This window comes from Oncorhynchus nerka, linkage group LG11, assembly GCF_034236695.1.
Source record: "Oncorhynchus nerka isolate Pitt River linkage group LG11, Oner_Uvic_2.0, whole genome shotgun sequence".
Lineage (NCBI taxonomy): Eukaryota > Metazoa > Chordata > Actinopteri > Salmoniformes > Salmonidae > Oncorhynchus > Oncorhynchus nerka.
Window position 1 is genome coordinate 24,500,148 of NC_088406.1, and position 26,413 is coordinate 24,526,560.

General features: G+C 42.5%; 1 protein-coding gene across 1 annotated transcript; it reads right to left on the reverse strand.

Moving 5' to 3' along the window:
* Positions 1 to 134: 134 nt before the first annotated feature.
* LOC115117975 (solute carrier family 25 member 36-A-like) lies at positions 135 to 26,413 on the reverse strand. The gene is made up of 7 exons (XM_029646492.2): positions 25,974 to 26,413; positions 18,584 to 18,748; positions 15,149 to 15,226; positions 6,478 to 6,578; positions 4,079 to 4,145; positions 3,678 to 3,961; positions 135 to 3,478 (listed from the first exon to the last, which is right to left on the reverse strand). The coding sequence occupies exons 1-7, from the start codon at positions 26,012 to 26,014 to the stop codon at positions 3,285 to 3,287; spliced, it is 930 nt and encodes a 309-aa protein (XP_029502352.1). The 5' UTR covers positions 26,015 to 26,413; the 3' UTR covers positions 135 to 3,284.

The following is a 26,413-nucleotide window of genomic DNA, read 5'->3' on the forward strand; positions in this document are numbered from 1 at the left end:
CGACTAGGTGGGGGGGAAATAACAGTCTACTGAAGTACTGTGTTAGTATGGACTGGGGAGAGGAGGATCATTGCCCTTTTCAACAACATTACAATACATTGTTGCTGCGACATCAATGACAACCATATGAAGAATGGAAAGAAAGTAGACTTTATTGAAAGAGAATTTGACAAATGAGCACCTCACTGCCGTTCGACGTCCACCGTGTGGTAGAGGGTATTGTGAAGGTCATGTATGGAGCTGTAGGAGGGTTGTTTTTCTGTTCAGTGTCTGGCTGACATCAACATCAGTAGACCCATGACAGTCATTCTTTTAGCACCACTTCAACTGGACTGACTCACTGTCACACTCTTATGATCGCTAAACACCTATTGGACTATAAATTGTGCCTTCCTGTATTATACTTATGATCAAATATTTTTACGGAGCAATTTACTTTGTTATTTTCTTTTTGTGGCACTGTGAAGAAAGAACCTGCACGTAAGCATTTAGTTGGATGGTGTATGCCGTACATACCACTAATACAAATGGAAACTTGGGTGTGTTTGTTATAAGCGACTTGGTAGTTTGCTGCAGGCACCTGAAGTCAATACTGCCATCTGCTGGTTATAAAAACAGTAGTGAGCGGTTTCTTTCCTTGCCGGTAAAGTTAGAAATTTTCTGGAACCATCAAACCACACAAATGCCCCGAGCACCCTTTCCCATTTATGGAAATTTGTTTTACAAACCAGGGGTGTGAGAAGAATGCATAGAGTCAGCCACGCATCTAGGAGGCTCGTCAAAGACCTCACGAGCAAATACAAAACACAAATTAGAGGAAACAAATGGAAAAACACAGTCCATTAATGACAGAGCATACTTCTGACACACACCTACAAAACAAAAAAGGGCAGGACAAGAATCATATGGAACAAACACGCTCTCGAACACACAATTCAGACATTCAGGGACAAGATGAGAACAGACCCATGTGAAAGAACAGAGTACCAAATGTCTCTGGTTATAAGCACACACAGACCCAGAGTAGAAACATGCACATGTTGGTCAGGGATGGGCAACTGGCGGCCCTCGTGGATCAATTAAAAAAATATATATATTAATTATACAGGGAGCTCCAAGTACTGGGACAGTAACACGTTGTTTTGGCAGTCTCCCCATTTTTAGGGGACCAAAAGTATTGGGACAAATGCACTTAGGTGTAGTAAAAAGTTCATTATTTGGCCCCATATTTATAGCACGCAATGATTACGTCAACATTGCGACTACAAATGTGTTTGATGCATTTGCTGTTTGTTTTGGTTGTGTTTCAGATTATTTTGTGCCCAATAGAAATTAATGGTAAATGTATTGACATTTTAAAGTCAGTAAGAATAGAATGTTTCTAAAATCGTGAATTATGACGAGTGAGACAGAGACGAATACAGGTGCAACTTAAATGTGGTTGTGCACCCCCTCTTAAGGAACAGTAAGCATGTTATGAACCTAATTCTTACTTCTAGCATTAGTGTGACCTGTGGATATTTGACTGAATGGCTGCAGTGATGCTTACATGTGCTGGGAAGACTCTTCGTGCTCATATCATGTGAGTGGGGAAAGGTCAGTAGGTAAGGTCGTCTCTATGGTTACACAAGACTGAATGTAAACAAGGAGATGATGAACATTGAGTTCTCACAGTTTCAAAATGACAATCAGAAAATAACAGGAAAAACAGCTAAATAAAGGGAGTGGAAAGAAGTAGACAGCAAAGCATCTTTCTGTTTTCAAGGCATCAAAAAACGGATTGTTTTTCCAAACGTAGTCAACTTGTAAAAACACATACTGCATAAAGTATGGGGATAGACAACACAGGGTCTCCTTATCGTGTAGCATTTCACACACGTACACAAGAGAATTCCATCTATTCCCAAAGTGAACACCAGACAGAGGATTGTCTCATTGGTAACATGTGGATTCTGAGGCAGGGAAAGAAGAGATGCAACTGGAGGTCAGAGCAGGTCTATAGAAAAGTGCAGAAAGAATCACAATACTGTATGTCAAAGGGGGGGAGGAGGGGAAATCTTGAGGTTCAGAGGTTCACCCTCCAATCTCCCCAAAAAACAGTTTAAACTCCCATGACTGGGTAGAAAAATGCAACAATGTTACATCTTATGAAGACATTTATACGATTTCATATAATTGTCTTGTTGTTCGTAAACTTTTTATGCATTTTCTCTCTTAGAATATTTACACAAAGTTGCCATCTGATGTGGGACAATGCTCCCATAGTCTTTCGTTTGTTATTCCTTGTGTTGATTAACATTCAAGTAGTTTAAAATGGCGGATGATTCTGGTCAGTCTGGGTGGTATGAGGGAGAGGGTCAAAAGGTTCTTACCATCACCCACATTACAGAACATCCACACAAAGAGAACACTGTAAAGACTGCTGTATGAGTCAGAGTTTCAAGCCTTAGTGTTAGTCAGGGCCGGCCGGCCAGCCAGTCACAGAGGTTAGGTTAGACCTGGCTGTAGGGATGACCTGTGAGCTTGCTGACCTGGGGTGGATGGGACCAGGCTTGGTCCTGAGTGCAAAGCGGACCCGACCAGCACTGTGTGGTTCTGAATGCCTGCGGTCCAACTGTGGTTTAATGAGATCCAGAAACAAGGGCTGGTTTGACCTTTGCTTCTCTTCATCACTATTGTGCATCTATACCGGTCAGTTGAAGTTGTCACGCAAGGCAAGGCACGTCCCCTATCCACCTCGCTCAAACCTTCAACCCAATTCTTAAGACCTCACTGCACTCAACAAGCCTCTACTACCTCTACTCTACTGCCCCTTGACACACAACCCAGAGAAATGATTAGCATTGTTAGACTAAAATAGCTTGTGTTCTCCCCACTGTACCTGCTCCAGTAAGCTATGCTCTAGTAAAGAAGCTTATTTAGGAGACAATAAGAGAGGGCAAGAAAAGGAGGGAGAAAGGGCTCCTAAGAACTCATTTTCAATGACACTGCTTCTTTTTAAACACCTTTAAACCATATCCCCAAAACAAACATGGCGATTTCCTGTCTACCAACCCCTCTTCCTGTGTCGTGCACCTCTGAAAACAACCCAACCCCATCCCAAAACAGGGTGCTTTTAGGACAATTTGCTTTCGTTTTAGACAGGATGGAGGGACTGGAGGTGTGAGAGATGAGTACCTGGTCCCTCTCCTGTTTCTTGGGGGTCTCTGTGCCATTGGTCCAACGTGGGACGTAGGCCCATCTCTCTAGGGTTTAATCTGGGGTCGTAGGTCAAGGGACAAAGGTTAACCGTTTAGCATGTAGACCACTAGTTCGTAGGTACACATCATGATGGCGGTGTTAGGGATCTGGCGCACCAGGTGGGTGGTGAGGCCGCGGTACAGCGCCCGGTAGCCCTCTTCCTTGGGCACCGTGGTCAGAGTCTGGAAGAAGGAACGGTACTTGGTGCCTTCCTCCCGTAGCCGGGTGCGGATCACTTCTGTAAAGATGGGAAAAGGGAGAGGAGCACGCTCATTTCCTGGTACATTTCAAATAAATACTTTCCCAGTACTAGATTCCATACTGGAACCAATACTAACAACAGGTTCTAACTAGTCTAAGGACTACAAACACATGACAGACTATAACCCCCCCCCCCCCCATCCTCCACTCCTGCTCCCAGGATGCAGTGCCCTCACCGTGGGGGTAAGCAATGGATGTGGCACAGGTCTTGGAGGTGGCAGCGGCGAGCATCATCCCCACAAAGTCTGAGGCATCCTTGGACGACTCCTCGTCCATGTGCTGCGTGGCCTTGGCCTCCAGGATGCGCCGCTTGATGCTCTCGTAGATGACAAAGTGGATCACAGTCTCTGAGATTCCAGCGTAGGACGCTGACATTCCCCGGTAGAACCCTCGCAGGCCTTCTGTCTGGTATACCCGCCGCAAACACTCAAACGCATTCATGGGCTTCTCCCCGCGGTTCCTATGAAAGGCAGGCGGAAAAGGATTTACTAATGGTACAAAAGACAGAGGCGCTGTACACCGACACCACATCCTAAATCCACCTCTAGCCACTACTGACTCAGACATGTGTGTTTACCTGGAGTCCAGCTGCATGCGAGTCTTGATGAGCCAGATAGGGTTGGTAGCTGTGATGGCTGTGAACCCTGAGAGGAAGGACAAGAGCTCTGATGATTCAGGCACTTAACTTTACAGACAAACACCACCAACACCAGGAGTGTCTGTCTACTAAGCTGCAGAACAAAACACTGTCCAAATCTTCTCTGGGGCATCAGCCCTAAAGGGAATTTAAAACCATCAGAAATTAAGAACTGTTAACCTTGTCAACACGTTTTTAAGAGAGACGAGCTCATGAACATACCACAGTATGACAAGGCCTAGGATATCTGTGTTGTGACAGCATGTTAGTGTGTGTAAGGTTACACTTCCATAATTTCAGTGTTCGACTGCTTTAGCCTGGCAGTCATGTTGACACTGATCTCAGGGTTATTCCTAGCTCTGCAAATGCCACTTGGCTACACAACTCTCTGTAGCACATATCTACGATGTACCAATGAGCTCTCTGTATCACAACTCTCTCTACCAATGGCAAACAGGCTTCTTTTCTCACCAGCCTATCAACACACCCGTCTCATACCAGAGCCAGTCTATTCCCCTCCCTGAGCTCCTGCATCACAGAGAGAAAGAAGCCTGTTGTGGCTAATACTGGTTCTACAGGTAGCTGCACCTCATGGAGTGGCCACTAGAGGGAGTATTTGGGCCTTGATTTGACTGGTGGAAGGACCGAGCCATGCTGCTCAGAGGGAAAGGGTGTTAACGTAAACCTGTCAAAAACACCTGGAGGGATCTGGATCACGTTCCTACCCGGTCCTCTATTACAAAAACACGCAGTGCTCTTTAAAAGCCCAGCTTGCTTGACTGACCTAAATTCTAAAAGGGTAGAAGCCAGGAGTCTAGGCTACATAGGATCACTGACACTGGACAGAAATAATAATTTAGAGAATGTATTTCCTCATCTAGAAAAGGCCAGTGTGTGTGTGTGTGTAATACTGTACAAGTTGGAGTTTTACAATATAATTGTATGATAATAGGTAGAATCTACCACATACTTTTGCTGGAGGCAAAACTGGAGAAAAAGGGAAAAGGTCTCTGCATACTTCCGGTCAGATGCAAATGTCTTTAACTGTGGCTGAGCTTCCAGTCAGTGGACCTTCATCAGGACATCTCATGTCACCAACATGTATGAAACCAGCTTGCGTCTAGGAAGGCTGTTTAGTCGATCTTCCAAAATAAAGTTTTACCATGTCTAGTACTGCTTACATCAGCCTGCCAGGGAGTTGCTCTGCCTGCTTCAGCCTGATATGCCAGGTTTAACATGGGGTTGTCACTTTGAAGCAGAGGTGCATAATGGCCAGGGGGAAACAGATGATTCAGTGTGTGTACAGGAGGCCTAGGTTTGAGCTCTTGTATTATATTAGGCCTAACTGAGACTTGTCTTGAAGAAGGGTTTGTAGACGGAACCTCAACAACAAATTGACTATTCTACTCCCTTGCCTTTGAAAAATCAACAATGTCCTAACAAAATGCAGATGGAAAGACAGAGGGACCCCTTGTGTCAAACTAGTTTAGCCACTAGGCTAGAGGATTAGGTCATATGAGGAGCTGTCACAGGAACCAACAGGCTGAGAGCTGCTGGGCAGATATACTGTAGCACGAGACTAGAATATAGAAACCTAACCCTAGAATAGGAACGTAAGGTAGGGGACCTCTACAGAACTAGTCAGTCTGGGTTTGACTGGACTTGCCACCACTGACCCGGTCAGGTGCAGCTCTCTGGCATGTCTGACCAACACATTAGAAGTAGTCACATCACATGACTCTACAGGTTAGCTTATCATCCAAAATGCCTAGCTACAGTTTACTGAATACTCACAGAAAAATGGATGATTGAAAAGTATACCTACTAATGAAAAATCTATAAATAAAAGCGTAAAAAAAAGACCATGGTGCTTGCCTATGGAGCTGTGAGGGGAACGGCACCTCAGTACCTCCAGGCTCTGATCAGGCCCTACACCCAAACAAGGGCACTGCGTTCATCCACCTCTGGCCTGCTCGCCTCCCTACCACTGAGGAAGTACAGTTCCCGCTCAGCCCAGTCAAAACTGTTCGCTGCTCTGGCCCCCCAATGGTGGAACAAACTCCCTCACGACGCCAGGACAGCGGAGTCAATCACCACCTTCCGGAGACACCTGAAACCCCACCTCTTTAAGGAATACCTAGGATAGGATAAAGTAATCCTTCTCACCCCCTTAAAAGATTTAGATGCACTATTGTAAAGTGGCTGTTCCACTGGATGTCATAAGGTGAATGCACCAATTTGTAAGTCGCTCTGGATAAGAGCGTCTGCTAAATGACTTAAATGTAAATGTAAGACTACATGGTATAGTGTTAGAAAGTGGGTGAGGTTGGTGTGGTTACCTGCCAAGCCAGCAGACACCATGTGGACCTGTGTAGAGTCCGGCTGAAACACTCCATTCAGTCTCTCTTTGGCACTGGAGTACGCAGCAAAATAGATGGCTCTGGAGGAGACAGGATGAGAACATGATACATACAGCACAGGAATCATCATCTTCACCATCCCTGGTGGGGAAACCCTTGTCCTGCCAAGGAACTTACAGAATACAGTAGAAGGTACATGTATTCATACAGAACCGTTCGGTATTGGGGACTTCGGTTCGGTCCGCACTGTGAAACCGAATGAATACATTAAAAAAATATATGTAAAACATAAAAACCACTTGTTCTATATGCTATGTCTACGCTGTGTTGTATGCCTGGAGTAAATCTGTTTCAGGCTATTCTGTTGAAACAGAGCCTATCCGCACATTGTAATCAAATTTCAGTCTTAATATGCCGCATTTAAAAGTCCTTTTTTTGGAGGCGGAGCTGGGAACTAGTTCTGTACGATGGCGAGTGGTAGGGTCGATAAATCGGGAGGATTCTCTATCAACGTTTAAAATCTACAGTTTGGGAAAATGTTGGTTTCTCAATAGATTACAACAGCAATGGACAGAGAGTTGTGGATAAAACACTACAAATATTTGGCCACTGATCAACAATAGCTTATGCAGCTGCCAATATCTCAAACTTTCACGACATAACCTCAGTATTCCTACAACCGGAGCAAGACGGAAATGCAAAAGAACAACTTTGTCTCCCCTCTGCATTCAAGTAGCTATTCGCAGTCGATTCTGATCGGGCAACAGAAATGACAAGAGTGATCGGTATGTTAATGGCGGTGGATATGAGCCATTCTCGGTGGTTGAGAAGAATAGTAGGTTTCAGCACCTCGTGAAAGTTCTCCAGCCACAATCTACACACAATACCCCAAAATTACAAAGCAAAAGGTTTAGAAATTTGCGCAAATGTATTACAAATAAAAAAAATGGAAATATCACATTTACATAAGTATTCAGACCCTTTACTCATTACTTTTGAGGCACCTTAGTCAGCGATTACAGCCTCAAGTCTTCTTGGGTATGATGCTACAAGCTTGACACACCTGTATTTGGGTAGTTTCTCCCATTCTTCTCTGCAGATCTTCTCAAACTCTGTCAGGTTGGATGGGGAGCATTGCTGCACAGTTATTTTCAGGTCTGTCCAGAGATGTTCAATCGGGTTCAAGTCCAGGCTGTGGCTGGGCCACTCAAGGACATTCAGAGACTTGTACCGAAGCCACTCCTGCGTTGTCTTGGCTGTGTGCTTAGAGTCGTTGTCCTGTCGGAAGGTGAACCTTTGACCCAGTCTGGGGTCCTCAGTACTCTGGAGCAGGTTTTCATCAAGGATCTCTGTACTTTGTTCCGTTCATCTTTCCTTTGATCCTGACTAGTCACCCAGTCGTAGCCTCTGGAAAATATCCCCACAGAATTATGCTGCCACCACCATGCTTCACAGTAGGGATGGTGCCAGGTTTCCTCCAGATGTGACACTTGGCATTCAGGCCAAAGAGTTCAAGCTTGGTTTCATCAGACCAGAGAATCTTGCTTCTCATGCTCTGAGTCTTTAGGTGCCTTTTGGCAAACCAAGTGGGATGTCATGTGCCTTTTACTAAGCAGTACCTTATGTCTGGCCACTCTACCATAAAGGCCTGATTGGTGGGGTGCTGCAGAGATGGTTGTCTTTCTGGAAGGTTCTCCGATCTCCACAGAGGAACTCTGTCAGTGACCATCGGATTCTTGGTCACCTCCCTGACCAAGGCCCTTCTCCCCCGATTGCTCAGTTTGGCTGGGCGGACATTCCATTCAAGAATGGAGGTGTTTTGGTATCCTTCCCCAGATCTGTGCCTCAACATAATCCTGTCTCAGATCTTTACAGACAATGCCTTCGACATAATGGCTTGGCTTTTGCTGTGACATGCACTGTCAACATTGGGACCCTATATAGACAGGTGTGACTTTCCAAATCATGTCCAATCAATTGAATTTACCATAGGTGGACTTCAATCAAGTTGTAGAAACAACTCAAGGATGATCAATGGAAACAGGATGCACATAATCTCATTGCAAAGGGCCTGAATACTTACGTAAATAAGATGTTTCAATTTTTTTTATAAATTAGCAAACATTCCTAAATACCTTTTTTGCTTTGTCATTATGGGGTGTAGATCCTCATCAATTTTAGAATAAGGCTGTAATGCTACAAAAGTCAAGGGGTCTGAATACTTTCCAAATTCACAGTAAGAAGCCAAAGCTGAAGTTGTCAATGAATTGGCCAACAAACCCTGTGTTGTGCTTACTACTGATGGATGGACCTCCAGGGCTACAGCGAGATACTTCACAGCGACAGCCCATCACATTTCCCCGGACTGAGAGATGAGAAGTACGTGCTACAGAGTCACACAAGAGCCCATATTTTTCTGTTTGTAAGAAAGTATTATAGCATAGGCCTATACTATGTCTGAGCCATGTTTACATATTGATTTCAAGCGCACATTGAGTAATCGTGTTTTCATTTAAGAAAATCCGGTGTTATTTTTGATGGTGCTCTCATCGGGCATGATGACTCGTGATCATATATAGAATCAGGAATACCAACAATTTAGATTTTCTTAAAACAAAAATAAAAGCTTATATAACTTTTTAAACAGCTGGGTTTAGAGTTAAGTTTAAGGTTACATTTTTGGGTTAAGGTAAGAGTTAGGGAAAATAGGACTTTGAATGGAACTGAAATGTGTGTCCCTACAAGGTTAGCTGTACAAGACTGTGTGTGTGTCTAGCCTAGGCTATACACACACACACACAACTTGACCAACATTTTGTGGACACCTGCTCGTCAAACATCTCATTCCAAAATCATGGGCATTAATATGGTGGTGAGCTTTACACCACTCCAGCCGACGCTTGGCATTGCGCATGGTGATCTGAGGATTGTGTTTGGCTGCCATGGAAACCCATTTCATGAAGCTCCCGATGAACTGTTCTTTTGCTGACTGTGCTTCCAGAGGCAGTTTGGATTAAAGATATATAATAAAATCAGTAGCGAGTGTTGCAACTAAGGACAGTCGATGAGTTTGTGTGGCCTATCACTTTGCTGCTGAGCTGTTGTTGCTCCTAGACATTTCCACTTCACAATAACAGCACTTACAGTTGACGGGGCAGCTCTAGCAGGGTAAGAAATATTACAAACTGACTTGATGGAAAGGTGGCATCGTATGACGGTGCTACGTTGAAAGTCACTGAGCTCTTCAGTACAGGCCATTCTACTGCCAATGTTTGTCTATGGAAATTGGATGACTGTGTGCTCGATTTTATACAACTGTCAGCAACGGGTGTGACTGAAATAGCTGAATCCACATATTTGAAGTGGTGTCTACATACCTTTGGCCATGTAGTGCATTTCGTGTTACATCAATTTGACTCGTCTACACGTCTACCCTGACAGTGTCAACAAAGCACCCCACATACACAAGCTCTTGTTAGACATAGCATTAGCTAGCCTCTACCATTAGCTACCACTTTGACGCATCATCATCAGCAGGCCCGGGGCTAATTAGCATTAGTAGCAATTTAGCAACAAATCTTTTCTCCCACTCCTACAGTTGGTTAGCTCACTGGCTGGCTACAGTACAGTGCCACTGAGCCCTGATCATTGTAGCTGTGATCGGCTTCTCTCGCTCACTCAGAAACCCTAGTTTTGTGCTCTCCTTTATCCTCCACAGTGACCGACAGTGTTATGTAACAGCATTAAGACTGTGGGATGGACAGCCTGATGCAGTGCATTAGTGCTGTTTGTCCAGTCTAACACGGAACCCAAACTGGCTGCGCAGGTGCGCCATCGTGTATAAATGTATTTTGTCCCCCCACACCAAACGCGATCACAACACGCAGGTTAAAATATCAAAACAAACTCTGAACCAATTACATTCATTTGTGGACAAGTAAAAAGCCAATTTAGCAAGCTTGCTGTTGCCAGCTAATTTGTCCTGAGATAAACATTGAGTTGTTATTTTACCTGAAATGCACAAGGTCCTCTACTCTGACAATTAATCCACACAAAACCGTCAACCGAATCATTTCTAGTGATCTCTCCTCCTAGGCCTTTTCTTCTCTTCACTTTATATTATACTTTATAAGATAGTTTGTCACGAAAATATGCTCGACTACATTTACATTTAAGTCATTTAGCAGACGCTCTTATCCAGAGCGACTTACAAATTGGTGCATTCACCTTAATTGACAGCTTTGGAAAGAAGACACTGACGTTTCCAAAACTGCAAAGATATTGTCTGTGAGTGCCACAGAACTGATGTTCCAGGCGAAACCCAGATAAAAATCCAACCAGGAAGTGCCGCATTTTTTAAAACTGCCTCATGCCAATGACTCCTTATATGGCTGTGAATGAGCTACGAATGAGCTTACGTTTTCCACGTATTCCCCAAGGTGTCTACAGCATTGTGGCGTCTTTTTAGGCATTTCCATTGAAGAATGGCTGTAAGGGACCATATATGGTATGTGGTCACATGGTGTCTCCCGCAGAAAACCTTGAGGTAGCCATTTTTCCAATCGCTTCTTATGAGAAACCAATTGCCTCGACGGATATATTATTGAATATATATGTTAAAACACCTTGAGGATGGATCCTAAACAACGTTTGCCGTGTTTGTCTATATTATGGAGCAAACTTTGAAAAAAGTTTGGCGTTATATTTGTAGCATTTTCCGGTCGATTTCTCAGCCATGCATGATGAAGACACGGGAGCTATTTCGCCTACAAAAATAATATTTTTGGAAAAAGGGAACATTTGCTATCTAACTGGGAGTCTCCTGAGTCAAAGCATCTGAAGTTCTTCAAAGGTAAATTATTTAATTTGGTTGCTTTTCTTATTTTCGTGAAAATGTTGCCTGCTGCCAGCAGAGCCTAGCATAGCATTATGCCATGATAAACTTACACAAATGCTTGTCTAGCGTTGGCTGTAACGCATATTTTGAAAATCTGAGATGACAGTGTTGTTAACAAAAGGCTAAGCTTGTGTTTGAATATATTTATTTCATTTGCGATTTTCATGAATAGGAAAAGTTTCTAGGGGTATTTATGTCCGTTGCGTTATGCTAATGCATTTGAGGCTATGATTACACTCCGGGATACGGGTTTGCTCGTCGCAAGAGGTTAAAAAGATTGATTGCATACATCGTTTGACATGTTTCTAAAGGACTAACGGAACTTTTAGATTTTTTTGTCTGGATGAAATGCCTGCGCCTCATGAAGATGGATTACTGGGCTGAACACAATAACAACAAGTGGCTATTTGGACATAAATGACAGACTTTATGGAACAAATCAGTCATTTATTGTCGACCTGGGATTCCTGGGAGTGCATTGTGATGAAGATCATCAAAGTGAATATTTATGGTGTTATTTCTAACTTTGTGGACTCAAATGGTGGATATTCCTCTGGCTGTTCTGGGTTCTGAGCGCCGTTCTCAGATTATGCTTTTTTGAAATCTGACACAGCGGTTGCATTAAGGAGAGGTATATCTTTAATTCTGTGAATAACACTTGTATCAATGTTTATTATGAGTATTTCTGCAAATCACCACATGTTTTGGAATCAAAACATTATTGCACGTAAGGCGCCAATGTAAACAGATTTCTGGATATAAATATGCATATTATCGAACAAAACATACATGTATTGTGTAACATGATGTCCTATAAGTGTCATCTGATGAAGATCATCAAAGGTTAGTGATTCATTGGACCTATATTTCTGCTTTTTGTGACTCCTATCTTTGGCTGGAAAAATGGCTGTGTTTTTTTGACTTGGCTCTGACCTAACAATCATATGTAGTGCTTTCGCTGTAAAGCATTTTTGAAATCGGACACGATGGGTAGATTATCCTCTTTGAAACTACCCCTCCGGGAGTATTGTCATCAACTGACACTAATTAGCATAACGCAACGGACAAAAAATCTTACTAAAAAATATTCATATTCATGAAATCACAAGTGAAATATAGTGAAACACAGCTTAGCCTTTTGTTAATCACCCTGTCATCTCAGATTTTGAAATTATGTTTTTACAGCCAAAGCAAGACAAGCATTTGTGTAAGTTTATCGATAGCCTAGCATGTCCAGCTAGCAGCAGGAAGCTTGGTCACGAAAATCAGAAAAGCAATCCAATTAAATTGTTTACCTTTGATGAGCTTCGGATGTTTTCACTCACGAGACTCCCAGCAAATGTTCCTTTTGTTCCATAAAGATTATTTTTATAGCCAAAATACCTCCATTTCTTGTCCACGTTTCGTTGAGAAATCCACCGGAAATTGCAGTCACGATCCATAATATCGACAGAAACATGGCAAACGTTTTTTATAATCAATCCTCAAGGTGTTTTTCAAATATCTATTAGATAATATATCAACCGGGACAATTGGCTTTTCAGTAGGAGCGAGAGGAACAATGGCCGCTTTTGTCTATTACACACAAATCACTCTGAGAGCCATCACCTGACCACTGACGCAATGTTGTCGTTCATGCTCATTTTTCAAAATAAAAGCCTGAAACTATGTCTAGTGGCTGTAGACACATTAGGGAAGCCATAGAAAAAGGAATCTGGTTGATATCCCTTTCAATGGGCAATAGGGATGCATAGGAACACAGGGGTTTCAAAATAAGAGTCACTTCCTGATGGGATTTTTCTCAGGCTTTCGCCTGCAATATCAGTTCTGTTATATTTTTACAGTTTTGGAAACTTGAGTGTTTTATATCCTAAGCTGTCAATTATATGCATATTCTAGCATCTGGTCCTGAAAAATAGCCCGTTTACTTTGGGAACGTTATTTTTTCCAAAAATGAAAATAGTGCCCCCTAGCCTTAAGAGGTTTTTAACAAGATGTTTATCTTTCATTTGCTGTATTGGACATGTTAATGTGTAAAAGTTACATATTTCGCGCACTGCCTTTTCAGCGGAATGTTGTCGAGGGGTTCCGCTAGGTTAAACCCTTTACAATGAAGATCTGTGAAGTTATTTGTATTTTAATGAATTATCTTTGAAAGACAAGGAAAATGGACATTTCTTTTTTTGCTGAGTTTATATATACACTGAACTTCTCTGATGCTTTGAGCATGCTGTTTAAATAAATCCCTAAAGAGGGAGCTAGCGATCAACCAGAGGAAAAATAACCTGCTCTTGACCCTCCTCCTCCTGGCCGTTGGCAAAATAATCTGCCATTATGCTCCTGAAGATGCCTGTAATAGGCTACTCCAGGGGTTGGCATCCTTTTCCATTTGGAGTGCCAATTAATATGACCATGTCTACCGATCTGCGTGCCAGTTATGATTTTCATATGCACATGTTCGTGAACAGTTTCATTTCATTTATAATACAAAGTATACCTCAAAATAATTGTCATGTAGTTAATTTGAATTATTTCTAAATGAAAATGATACAAATCTAAAAGTGACTTCTATGCCATAGCCTCGCTAGCACGAGTTGGCAATGACCTAACATGCCAGTCAGGACAGACACAGCTGTGGGGTATTTGTTCAAGGGATGAGAAGTAAATCAGGTATTTTATGATGTTTCCACTGGATCAGGTTTATATGCCTACATTTGCTCACAGGCCAGGTAGCCTATATGCGTAATCAGGTGCGTGTCCTTCCTCAACATTGACAGGAGCGCTCCAAACAAAAGACAATAAATAAATTGACAAAACTCATAAATGGAATGAAATAAACCAAAACATATTCCTCACAAGTGTAGCATAGGTTGTGAATTCTGCAAACAAGGTGCCCACTCCGACAATGAGAACAGTAAACTGTAATAATATATTGAATGCATGAACAGAAATTACCGTAAACAATTATGTGAATTAACGGTAAAAGTAGGCTACTATTGGTGATCTATGTAATGGGGAATTGATAGACTAACAATCAAGGGCAAACAATTCACACAAAGTTATGAACCAATGAACGGGCACGAAATAGCGGAAGAGAGCACATTCAGGAGAGACGTGCATTATGAATCTTAGCCACACTCCTTCTTGGACTGTGGCATCCCCGCTGCCTCCTCAATGGATTAGTCCTCTGAGACAGGTGCAAATCAGACCGGTGTCTCGTGTGCCATTCATTTTTAGATCTGCGATTGAGCAACTAAAATAATCTTGGTCAACCAACAGCCTATCGACCAATCGACTAAATGGGGTCACCCCTAATATGATATTTATTTTAACAGTTATTCAAGAATCAATTACCAAAGTTACTTAGATTATGTTAAGATTCAAGTAACTTTAGTAAATTACCGGTAGCTTTGCAACCATAGAGCAGATACTGCGTAGCGCACACATACAATGAGCTCTAAAAGTATTGGGCTAATGTCAAATTTTTGGTTGTTTTGGCTTCGTACTCCAGCACTTTCGATTTGAAATTATACAATTGCTAAAAGGTTTAAGTGTAGACTGTCAGCTTTAATTTGAGGTTATTTTCATCCATATCAGGTGAACCGTTTAGACTTTTTATGCATCAGGTAACTCTGCGTGAAATGTTTGGATGGAAACGTGGTTAATTATATTGTTTAGCCTGAAATATGAAATGATCATACAATAATATAATTTCATTAATCTAAAATGTTTTAAGTAATGTTGGGTGCTTACCTGGAGGGGGCCACGCCCACTAGATTAGGCCCCAGGCCCCTGAACAGAGAGCGGGCTCCTTCTTTCTCAAGAATCAACCTGAAGACAAAAACACATCTTACCCACCACTCAAAAATATTCACATTATTTTCACTTAAACTTCAGTGGAGTTCATAACAATGAACTAGGAAAAGGGTCTGCTGAAAGCCTTGCTGGGTTGTAACATGAAGTATGATTGTAGTTGGATACGATGTGATATATCCTGCTGGGGTATGCTACAGATCCCCAGACAGGCCTTTCCCTGAAGGTAGGGGAGAGAGAGACAAGCTCTAGGAGTTGGATTTCAGTCCACATGGCACTGCATGCCGAGTAGACATGAGCCTGAGCAAACAACATGGGGTTTCGTGAGGAGGGAGGGATCCTGCTGCCAAACCCCACAAGAGGACAGGGGGTAGAGCGGAGGGCGTGTAAACACCCAAAATACACCAGCTCCTTTTTACTCTGGTTTCTTGAGACTTCTACACATCAGGCTACTTAGGACTGTTTACTGTGAAGTTTAATGGGCAAAGCTGGAGGGCAATGACAGTAATACATCCCAAACTATCAAAACCAATAACACAAGCATAGAGTATTGTACTTGTACAGTTTGATGGTTAACAAACATAACTATGGAATATAGGCCTATGCCTATATTCCTATAATGGAATATAGGCCTATGCCTGTTTGGTCTTGTGAGCTGATAGTCTATGTTACGATGACAATTAGGGCTGGGCGATATGGCCGAAATTTCTTATCTCGATAAAGATACATACAGTTGAAGTCGGAAGTTTACGTACATTGGTTGGAGGTTGGAGTCATTAAAACTTGTTTTTCAACCACTCCACTAATTTGTTGTTAACAAACTATAGTTTTGGCAAGTCGGTTAGGACATCTACTGTGTGCATGTAGCATATGCAGTCATTTTTCCAACAACTGTTTACAGACAGATTATTTCACATATAACTCACTGTATCACAATTCCAATGGGTTAGAAGTTTACATATACTAAGTTGACTGTGCCTTTTAAACTACTTGGAAAATTCCAGAAAATGATATCACTTTAGAAGCTTCTATTAGGCTAATTGACATAATTTGTGTCAATTGGAGGTATGCCTGTGGATGCATTTCAAGGCCTACCTTCAAACTCAGTGCATCTTTGCTTGACATCATGGGGGGAAAAAAACACAAACAGCCACGACCTCAGATTCATTTTTTTTTAATAGACCTCTACAAGTCTGGTTCATCCTTGGGAGCAATTTCCAAATGCCTGAAGGTACCACGTTCACCTGTACAAACAATAGTACGCAAGTATAAACACCACGGGACCACTCAGCCATCACACCGTTCAGGAAGGAGACGCGTTCTGTCTCCTAGAGATGAACGTACTTTGGTGTGAAAAGTGCAAATCAATCCCAGAACAACAAAGGATCTTGTGAAGATGCTGGAGGAAACATGTACAAAAGTATCTATATCCACTGTAAAACGAGTCCTATATCGACATAACCTGAAAGACTGCTCAGCAAGGAAGAAGCCACTGCTCCAAAACCACCATAAAAAAAGCCAGACTACGGTTTGCAACTGCACATGCGGACAAAGATCATACTTTTTGATGAAACAAAAATAGAACTGTTTGGCCATAATGACCATCATTATGTTTGGAGGAAAAAGGGGGAGGCTTGCAAACCAAAGAACACCATCCCAACCGTGAAGCACGGGGGTGGCAGAATCATGTTGTGGGGGTGCTTTGCTGCAGGAGGGACTGGTGCACTTCACAAAATAGATGGCATCACAAGGCAGGAAAATTGTCAGATGTTTCTTCAATATATCCACATCAGTCAGGAAGTTAAAGCTTGGTCGCAAATGGGTCTTCTAAATGGACAATGATCCCAAGCATACTTCCAAAGTTGTGGCAAAATGGCTTAAGGACAACAAAGTCAGGGTATTGGAGTGGCCATCACAAAGCCCTGACCTCAATCCCATAGAAAAGTTTTGGGCAGAACTGAAAAAGCAAGTGTGAGCAAGGAGGCCTACAAACCTGACTCAGTTTCAGCTCTGTCAGGAGGAATGGGACACAATTCACCCAACTCATTGTGGGAAGCTTGTGGAAGGCTACCCGAAATGTTTGACCCAAGTCAAAACAATTTAAAAGGCAATGCTACCAAATACTAATTGAGTGTTTGTAAACGTTTGACCCACTGGGAATGCGATGAAAGAAATAAAAGCTGAAATAAATCACTACTATTATTCTGACATTTCACATTCTCATAATAAAGTGGTGATCCTAACTGACCTAAGACCTAAGCATTTTTACTTGGATTGAATGTCAGGAATTGTGAAAAAACTGAGTTAACGTATTTAACTAAGGTGTATGTAAACTTCCGACTTCGATTGTACATATCACGATATAGCACATTTTCTGTAAATTCAATTAATAAATAGTTTAATTAAAATGACCACATGCAAAGGCCTATTTCTTATTACATTTGAATTATACTCAATTATAATTATACAATTATACTCAACAAATAAAAAGGTACTTACTCATATTTGATTATTTCCCCTCTTATTTAGAACCCTTGTACAAATGTTAAATTAAGCACGTAACAAAATATTAATGTATAAAATCTAAAAAGGTAAATAGAAAACACTTAAACTATACTTGCAAACAAAATTTATTTACGCCTAAAATATATATATTTTTTGGGGGGCGTGCCTGTTTTGCATGTCATTTTGGCATTAATAGGTGTCATATCAATTCTCATTTGGTAACCTGGGTCGAGTGTTAGCACCAACTCGCGAAACTGTGTAAATTGGGGGCATATCTAGCAGATGTATGTTGTAACGGCAGCTGTTCTCTCCTTCCATCTGCATGATTCTTTGCCATATGGTGAGCCGCGGGCAAAAGCCTCTTGGAACGTCTGAGTCAGTGGTTTGTTTTGAGCACTAGACTGTACTTTTTGGAGTCTCATCCAGACACTCTTCGTACGGTTTCACGTAATTCTTGCATAGGTGGTAAAAGAGGTTAGTGGTGTTTGAGCCGGTTGTCAGAACCAGCCTGCGGCATATATTTGGCAGAGGACAGTTTTCTGGTCCGTGTCAGACTCATACCCAAACCACGTCCATGCAAACAAAGTAGCCCCTCTTTTAGGTACGAGCAACATGTCTCCGTGCCACGTTCACTCTCCTCCATGTTTGTTCGTGTTGCAAATTTCCGCGTGGAAGACCGCAAAGCATCGTCCAATTGACAAAAAAATATTGCCGTAAAGTGCTTGATTTGCGACACAACGAAATAAACAGAGCATAATATGAAACGATAAGATGTTTTTCTATATCTTCCCACGATATAAATCGTCTGATCGTCCAGCCCTAATGACAATGCTAGAAAATCAAGTTGTGCAGGCTGAATATAATACCCACTTGAGGCAGTGCAAAGGTCCTGGAGGGGACATGCGTGCCACGCTGGGCACATTGACGGTACTGAGCTGCACCTCAGACACAAAGAGTGTGATGTGGGATGACTGTAGTCTGGTCTTCACCACCTCCAGGGGACAGGTCAGGATGGCTCCTACCGTTCCCCCACACCTAGAGGAGGAGAGGGGGAGAGAGAACACAGTGGGGAAGAAAACATGGATTTTCTGAAGTGGCAGCACATGTCACTCAGCTGCTCGAGAAAAGCAGCAGACAAACTGGCTGTCTGGATGGAAGGTGCTGATTCCATTACAGAAATACACTGTGGATGGAATCCAGAGGATCTGCGGCTTGTGGAGACTAGGGGAGGCTTGTGGAGCAGTGTGGAGACTAGGAGAGGCTTGTAGAGCAGTGTGGGGACTAGGAGAGGCTTGTGGAGCAGTGTGGGGACTAGGAGAGGCTTGTAGAGCAGTGTGGGGACTATGAGAGGCTTGTGGAGCAGTGTGGGGACTAGGAGAGGCTTGTAGAGCAGTGTGGAGACTAGGGGAGGCTTGTGGAGCAGTGTGGAGACTAGGAGAGGCTTGTAGAGCAGTGTGGGGACTAGGAGAGGCTTGTGGAGCAGTGTGGGGACTAGGAGAGGCTTGTGGGGCAGTGTGGGGACTAGGAGAGGCTTGTGGGGCAGTGTGGGGACTAGGATAGGCTTGTGGAGCAGTGTGGAGACTAGGATAGGCTTGTAGAGCAGTGTGGGGACTAGGAGAGGCTTGTGGAGCAGTGTGGGGACTAGGAGAGGCTTGTGGGGCAGTGTGGGGACTAGGAGAGGCTTGTGGGGCAGTGTGGGGACTAGTAGAGGCTTGTGGGGCAGTGTGGAGACTAGGAGAGGCTTGTGGAGCAGTGTGGAGACTATGAGAGGCTTGTAGAGCAGTGTGGAGACTATGAGAGGCTTGTAGAGCAGTGTGGGGACTAGGAGAGGCTTGTAGAGCAGTGTGGGGACTAGGAGAGGCTTGTAGAGCAGTGTGGGGACTAGGAGAGGCTTGTGGAGCAGTGTGGAGACTAGGAAAGGCTTGTGGGGCAGTGTGGGGACTAGGAGAGGCTTGTGGAGCAGTGTGGAGACTAGGAGAGGCTTGTGGAGTAGTGTGGGGACTAGGAGAGGCTTGTGGGGCAGTGTGGAGACTAGGAGAGGCTTGTGGGGCAGTGTGGAGACTAGGAGAGGCTTGTGGAGCAGTGTGGGGACTAGGATAGGCTTGTGGGGCAGTGTGGGGACTAGGCAAGGCTTGGCTTTGGAGAGTCAGCACAGTAATGCCCCGTCTGGGGAAAAAACTGTTCTCGTCTGGAATTAATCAATGCAATAACAAACACTTTGTGCAGGTACCCTTCACACACCTAATTTCCAAAAGCACACAAATGACCAGGCTACCAGAAATACTATCATACATCCACAAATGTCTATGACTGAGTCTAAGCTTCTTCATATAAACTCATGAATGGAAGTGGGATGATTTGAAAGAAGAAGCCTACATTCTACGAATCCTTTGGGGGCAATATGGCAAGTAGAAAGTTTGTCCTGTGTTGTATCATAAAATATTTTTTACAAAATAATTTTAAAAAGATATGAGGGAATATTTTCAGCCAAACCCCAGTAAATGACAGATACGGTGGTTGATCATTAATCCATAGTTCTATTGAGGGAGATGGCCACAGTAAAAAGATCGAGGGAAGCCCACCTGCTAAACATGCACACCTGGCACATGTGGACTGCGCATGTCTACACATAAGACAGAGCATGAGCACCATGGAGGACATTAGCAAAGGTAAACAATGGGAGGGTGCAGTGCTAAACTCTATCTTCCAGTAGTCCTATGTCAAGCTACTGATGTTATTTTGAAAGAAAAGGAGAACATGTCTAGGCCTTTTTCGCAATATGTCTGCCATGCGTAATGAAACAAACTTGTGTTTTTTATTATAAAAATCTCTCTCTCTCTCAGCCCTCTCTCTCTCTCAGCCCTAGGACCATGCCTGAAGACTACCTCTGGCACGATGACTCCTTGCTATCCCCAGTCCACGCTGACCTGTTACACCCTCGACAACCACTGTGATTACTATTATTTGACCATGCTGGTAATTTATGAACATCTTGGTTATGTTATAATTCTCCACCCGGCACAGCCAGAAGAGGACAGGCCACCCCTCATAGCCTGGTTTCTTCCTAGGTTTAGGCCTTTCTAGGGAGTTTTTCCTAGCCACCGTGCTTCTACACCTGCATTGTTTGCTGTTTGGGGTTTTATGCTGGGTTTCTGTACAGCACTTTGAGATATCCGCTGATATAAGAAGGGCTACATAAATACATTTGATTTATTGGTGTCAAGTCACCCTCATACAGTAGGGGTCTTCCAATACTCCCTGACATATTTCACAATTGGTAGTCTGAGCTGAAATTGGCCATGTGCAGACTTCCGGCGACGATGTGGTGAGGAGCAGCAGCTAACTAAAGAGGGTGTGTAGCTACAACCTGATTTTAACTAATTATTCAACATCTAGTTACACATTTTGTTTACTAATTGTCCAAAATATCAGTTACATGGGGAAACGAAAGTGGTCTACCTGCAGCTACTGCTAGCAAGGAAAATGGTGGAGAAGAACAGCCTGTTCTCGAGGAAATTCGCAAAAATCTCAGAGAAAATTGCAAAAGTGGGTGAAGATTTGGCTGAAATAAAACATATAGCGGACACACTCGACAACCAAGTTAAACGCTGAAGAAAGGATATCAACATTGGAGGACAAGAACACACACCTAAACCACACTGTTGAAAAAATGGAGACTGTACATGAAAAACTGGAAGAATGACTTCAATACCAGGAAAATCTGAGAAAGTTGGAAAAATGCACTTCGGAACAGAGGGGTTCCCTCCACATAAATACGGTGGATTGTGTGAAAGACATTTTACACAATCTATTTGAGGACACACAGGAGGATGTTAACAACATGACCATTGAGAGAACACATCGGACAGTGACCAGCCCCACGTAACCCTCAGCCTATCCTGGGGAAATTCTTACTATACACCGACAGGGAGAAGTTCCGGCTCAAAGCAAAATAACTCAGGACTTTTCGCTGCAAAGGGACAAAGGTGGAGTTTTTCCCTGACTTTCCCAAGGACAAGAGAAATGCGTTCACGGAGGTAAGACGTATGTGCATGAAAAAAGGGGACTAAAATACACCTTGCAATACCCTGCCGTGTTCTGGGTTACTGTGAGAGGATCACTACGTCGTTCTTACAGACCCAAAGAAGGGTGCTGCGGACATCAATGAGGCTGAACAATCTGAGTAGGGTGGTAGGCTGTGGAAGATCCACATGATGGGTGGTTCATCAGGGATAGACTACCATTTTTCTCTAAACTGATAGAACTTCCTATGTTGTAAGCAGTCTCACGGAGTGTTTATGCTGTGAATGTTGCCTACAATGTATCTTTCTGGTTAACAGTTGATATCATTATAGTACTAGATTGCGCAGGATTATAGATTTACGGACATAGTAGGGATAAACATATATATTCTTTTAAGTTTTCACTCTTATCATAACAGCAATAGTTGGTCAATATAGGCTACAACAGGCATGTTTGTGCCATGCATGATGAGCACAACCCAAAGTGTACGTTTATTTTATCATTATTATGACCTATACAGGTCTCCCTTCGGTGTTTATTCTCTGCTTACATTGCTGCCTTATGGAATTAGACAGTTCATGAGAATGGTAATATCTTCTCTTTGTGAGTATAATGATCAGCCTGTCTCTTTAGGTTCAATGTTTTTTCTATGACATGTCATCGCTGTCGTTTCAAAATGGATATGGTCATAAAACGTTCTTATTCTGGTTGGAGCGTCAGTGCTGGGAAGACCTCGGGACACTTCACACGAATGAAGGCCTGGTTTAGGGGGAGGGGGATTTTCTTTTAGAATAATTGGGATATGTTTATGACATTTGTTCAATGGGACGTTTAGTGTTCTATGTGGGGTGCACTAACAGTCGCTCACTTTCTAACAGTCGTCACATTTTGGTAGTAGTATATTTACATTATAAAATCAGGCCCCTGGTGCATTTTTTGATAAATTCAAAACTGTTGTAACCAGGACCTATAAAACACAAGAAGCAATTAAAACACTGTAAGGATGCTGGTCTTTATGATATATGGAGACTGATCAATCCAACCACTTGTGATTACACATTATTTTCTAATAGGCACACTGTTTATTCACACATCGACTATTTTCTGATCTCACAAGATAACTATGACAGATCACGCTCCCATTGATCTGACGGTTGGAATAGGAGAAGGAAGAGAAAAATGTTAATGTTGGTGAATGAACACCAGCCTCTTACATGACAATATGTTTTGTGAATTCCTTTGTGCCAGTACACACTACAAAACAGGCACATGTGTGAGACATGTGCAGGTCATTCACTAGGTCCCCCCGTGTGGTTCTGGGATTTTTGCTCACCGTTCTTGCGATCATTTTGACCCCACGGGGTGAGATCTTGCGTGGAGCCCCAGATCGAGGGAGATTATCAGTGGTCTTGTATGTCTTCCATTTCCTAATAATTGCTCCCACAGTTGATTTCTTCAAACCAAGCTGCTTACCTATTGCAGATTCAGTCTTCCCAGCCTGGTGCAGGTCTACAATTTTGTTTCTGGTGTCCTTTGACAGCTCTTTGGTCTTGGCCATAGTGGAGTTTGGAGTGTGACTGTTTGAGGTTGTGGACCAAATACTTATTTTCCACCATAATTTGCAAATAAATTCATTAAAAATCCTACGATGTGATTTTCTGGATTTTTTTCTTCTCATTTTGTCTGTCATAGTTGAAGTGTACCCATGATGGAAATTACAGTCCTCTCATCTTGTTAAGTGGGAGAACTTGCACAATTGGTGGCTGACTAAATACTTTTTTGCCCCACTGTATATATTTAATGGAACTTGTAAGGGTTTGAAGGCAGTATGGGAAAAAGACCTAGAGGTAATTTTAGAGAGGAGGAATGAGAGATGCCTGGTTCAAACTGATTCAATTTAAAGTGTTCAATAGGATTTACTGGACTCCTCTACAAGTTGCTCTAACCACAACCAAAAGAGTCACATTGAGACACTGGAGGGAGAAGGACCCTCCCTCATTTCAGGAATGGTACATAGTCTTGGCAGAAACTGCTTCATATGAAAGATTTATTTATCAAATTAATTGTCAACTCAATAATTTTATTGATATCTGGAGACATTTTCTCTCAGCGATAGAAAGAAAGGCCTGATAGACCTGTAAAGGCCTGATAGACATACAGAGATGATTGGTAGTGGTAGGGACTTTTGTTTTATTTGTTTTTGTTATAATAGTTATGCATGGGGGTGAATAAGGTTGTTTCCTCTTTTTTATTGTATGCGTGGTGCCGGTCGGGATTTGGACACACCATTCAAATGAGTGTGCGGGTGAGTCCAGGATTTTGACTGGTACTGTATATTAATGTTTGGGGCGGCAGGGTAGCCTAGTGGTTAGAGCGTTGGACTAGCAACCGAAAGGTTGCAATTCTAAATACCTGAGCTGACAAGGTACAGATCTGTCGTTAACCCACTGTTCCTAGGCCGTCATTGAAAATAAGAATTTGTTCTTAACTGACTTGCCTAGTTAAATAAAGGTAAAATAAAAGAAATAAAAATGTCTGCCAATTTATTGTTCAGTGATAAATGTAATTCAATTGCATTGCTATATTGTGAAAACAAAAAACTAATAATAATAATAATAATAATAATAGGCCATGTGCCTTTGTTTACAAGAATTAAGGAGAGCTCTTGCTCTGTATTGATCCATCTTGGCCTTTTTCCATGAGTCTGTGAGTAACACATGCAGGAATGCTTCTTGCCCTGCAGCCTCAAGCTTGACATGCGCCTTCACACACAACAGCGTCCCAGCTGAAATGTGAGTCCTGAAATCTTCCACATAATCTTGAAAGCATCTCATCGGTTGTTTCACTCTATTGACCATACAGCCCTTGTATGTTGCGGTTATTTATAAATAAAATCCTCATCTAGCCCTCGATCATGACTGAGTTCAAGTTCCATTACACATAACAGTCATTGGTGGAAGGGTCTTGTGTATGTGGAAATGTTAAGAGCCCTGGGGCATGGTCTGAACAATAACACATATCGCTTGCGGTACAGTTTTAGAAGCATACGGATCTTATCTTTTCTTTCATATCAAAGATAAATACTTTTCTAAAAACAAAAGGTTGAATTGATACCTTTATAGGGTTTGTGTTCCCACACTACCATATCTCGATGTTACAGCGCGTGTTTACGGAAGACAGAAGGACCGCCTGTGCTAATTCGCGATTGTGCATGCTCCAAACACCTGGGCGTAACAGAATAAGTTTGTAGAACCGTATGGCAATTTAGAATCAATTTATGTTTAGGTGGAGTATTTGGTTGTTTTGGCTGCCAAAGCAAGTGTACCTCTGAAAATAACATATACCTTGGACCTTAATTAACATTTAATGGTAACGTTAGGCTCCTTATGAGCACATCTTGGTCTAGTATTCATACTAGACAGTCATGGCTCGCTTCAATGTGACACGGACAGTGTGGGCATCATGACTACTTACCAGTACAACCTTGGGCTGTATAGGTTTAATTAGAGAAGAGTTCCCCATCGGCTGCGGCGGTTCAGGTAATGTATAGCTGGCCATGGCACGACCTTGGAGAACATTTGTTTTGGTTCTGACGCCGCATCTTGAGCAGATGCCACTATGAGATATAATACTTATACCTCAGTGAGAGAAAACGGATAGTTTACAGCTTACCAGAATATTAGACGTCCTCTTTTGAGCGTTAATGGTGCATTAGTTGCACGAGTAGCTAAATAATTTGATAGTAAGGGATGACAGGAAACGTTAAGATTAGCTAACGTTAGAATGTGAAATAAGGTCAAAACAATGGCATCCGAGCGCACGTGCTAAAACTAGTGTATCAGCCTGGATTATGGCTAATAGTCTGACAATATATCAAGTTAGTATTTAGAGAATAGCAATAGAAAAACTCGTATACAATAGAACAGCTGGCCATGTTGATTTGGGCGCAAAACTTCTACATAACGCCGCAAAATAAACGGTCCTACCAAAACCAGACAGGGTCAGTTATGACATTGAATTTAGCTAGCTAATATTAGCTAGTTAACAAGCTAGCAAAACATCTGTTACAGGCACATCATCAGGAAGGAGTCCAGACTAACAGCAACTAATAGATAACTAGCTAACTATACATATTTGAATTGTATTGTTTACTAGCTAGCTTCATCTTCCATTCCATTATGTTAAGTACTGTTACAGTGGACTGTATTACTAGCAAGCGATTAGCCATGATACTCACCCTCCAGCAAACAGATGAACCAGGGTATCTCTCTGACTCATTCTGTCTCATATTCACAGGACCCGTACGCAAGGGCACCACTTTGGGTTGGTAGGAGGGCTGACGATAAGGAATTTGTAACTTATTGATCACTAGTCCAATGCGCCGTGTTTTGGTAGAGGTCAGTTGCTAGCAAAACGAGTATATGTAACGTTAGCTTCACAAGCTAATAGTTGCCCTCCCCCGATTAAAAACCTCGCGGTCTCGACAGTGACTTTGCGGCTGTTCTGTGTTAACAGGGATACTATTTTGCCATAGTGGATGTATTTTTCTAGTGAATAAATAAAAATCGTTGTGATATACTTATACCCCGACACATGTTTCGCATGATTTTTACATTCCTCGCCGCCAAGCCGTGCCACACTGAACGCTACAGCGACATGACAGAATGGTTTTCATCG

Bases quoted from the DNA above. Each gene is read 5' to 3' on its own strand.
- LOC115117975 (XM_029646492.2), bottom strand. From the start codon at position 26,014: ATGAGTCAGAGAGATACCCTGGTTCATCTGTTTGCTGGAGG. The intron at 4,146-6,477 runs GTAACCACACCA...CCTTCCTCTCAG, and splicing joins GGTGTCTGCTGGCTTGGCAG to GGTTCACAGCCATCACAGCT. The intron at 3,962-4,078 runs GTAAACACACAT...TGCCTTTCATAG, and splicing joins CGCATGCAGCTGGACTCCAG to GAACCGCGGGGAGAAGCCCA.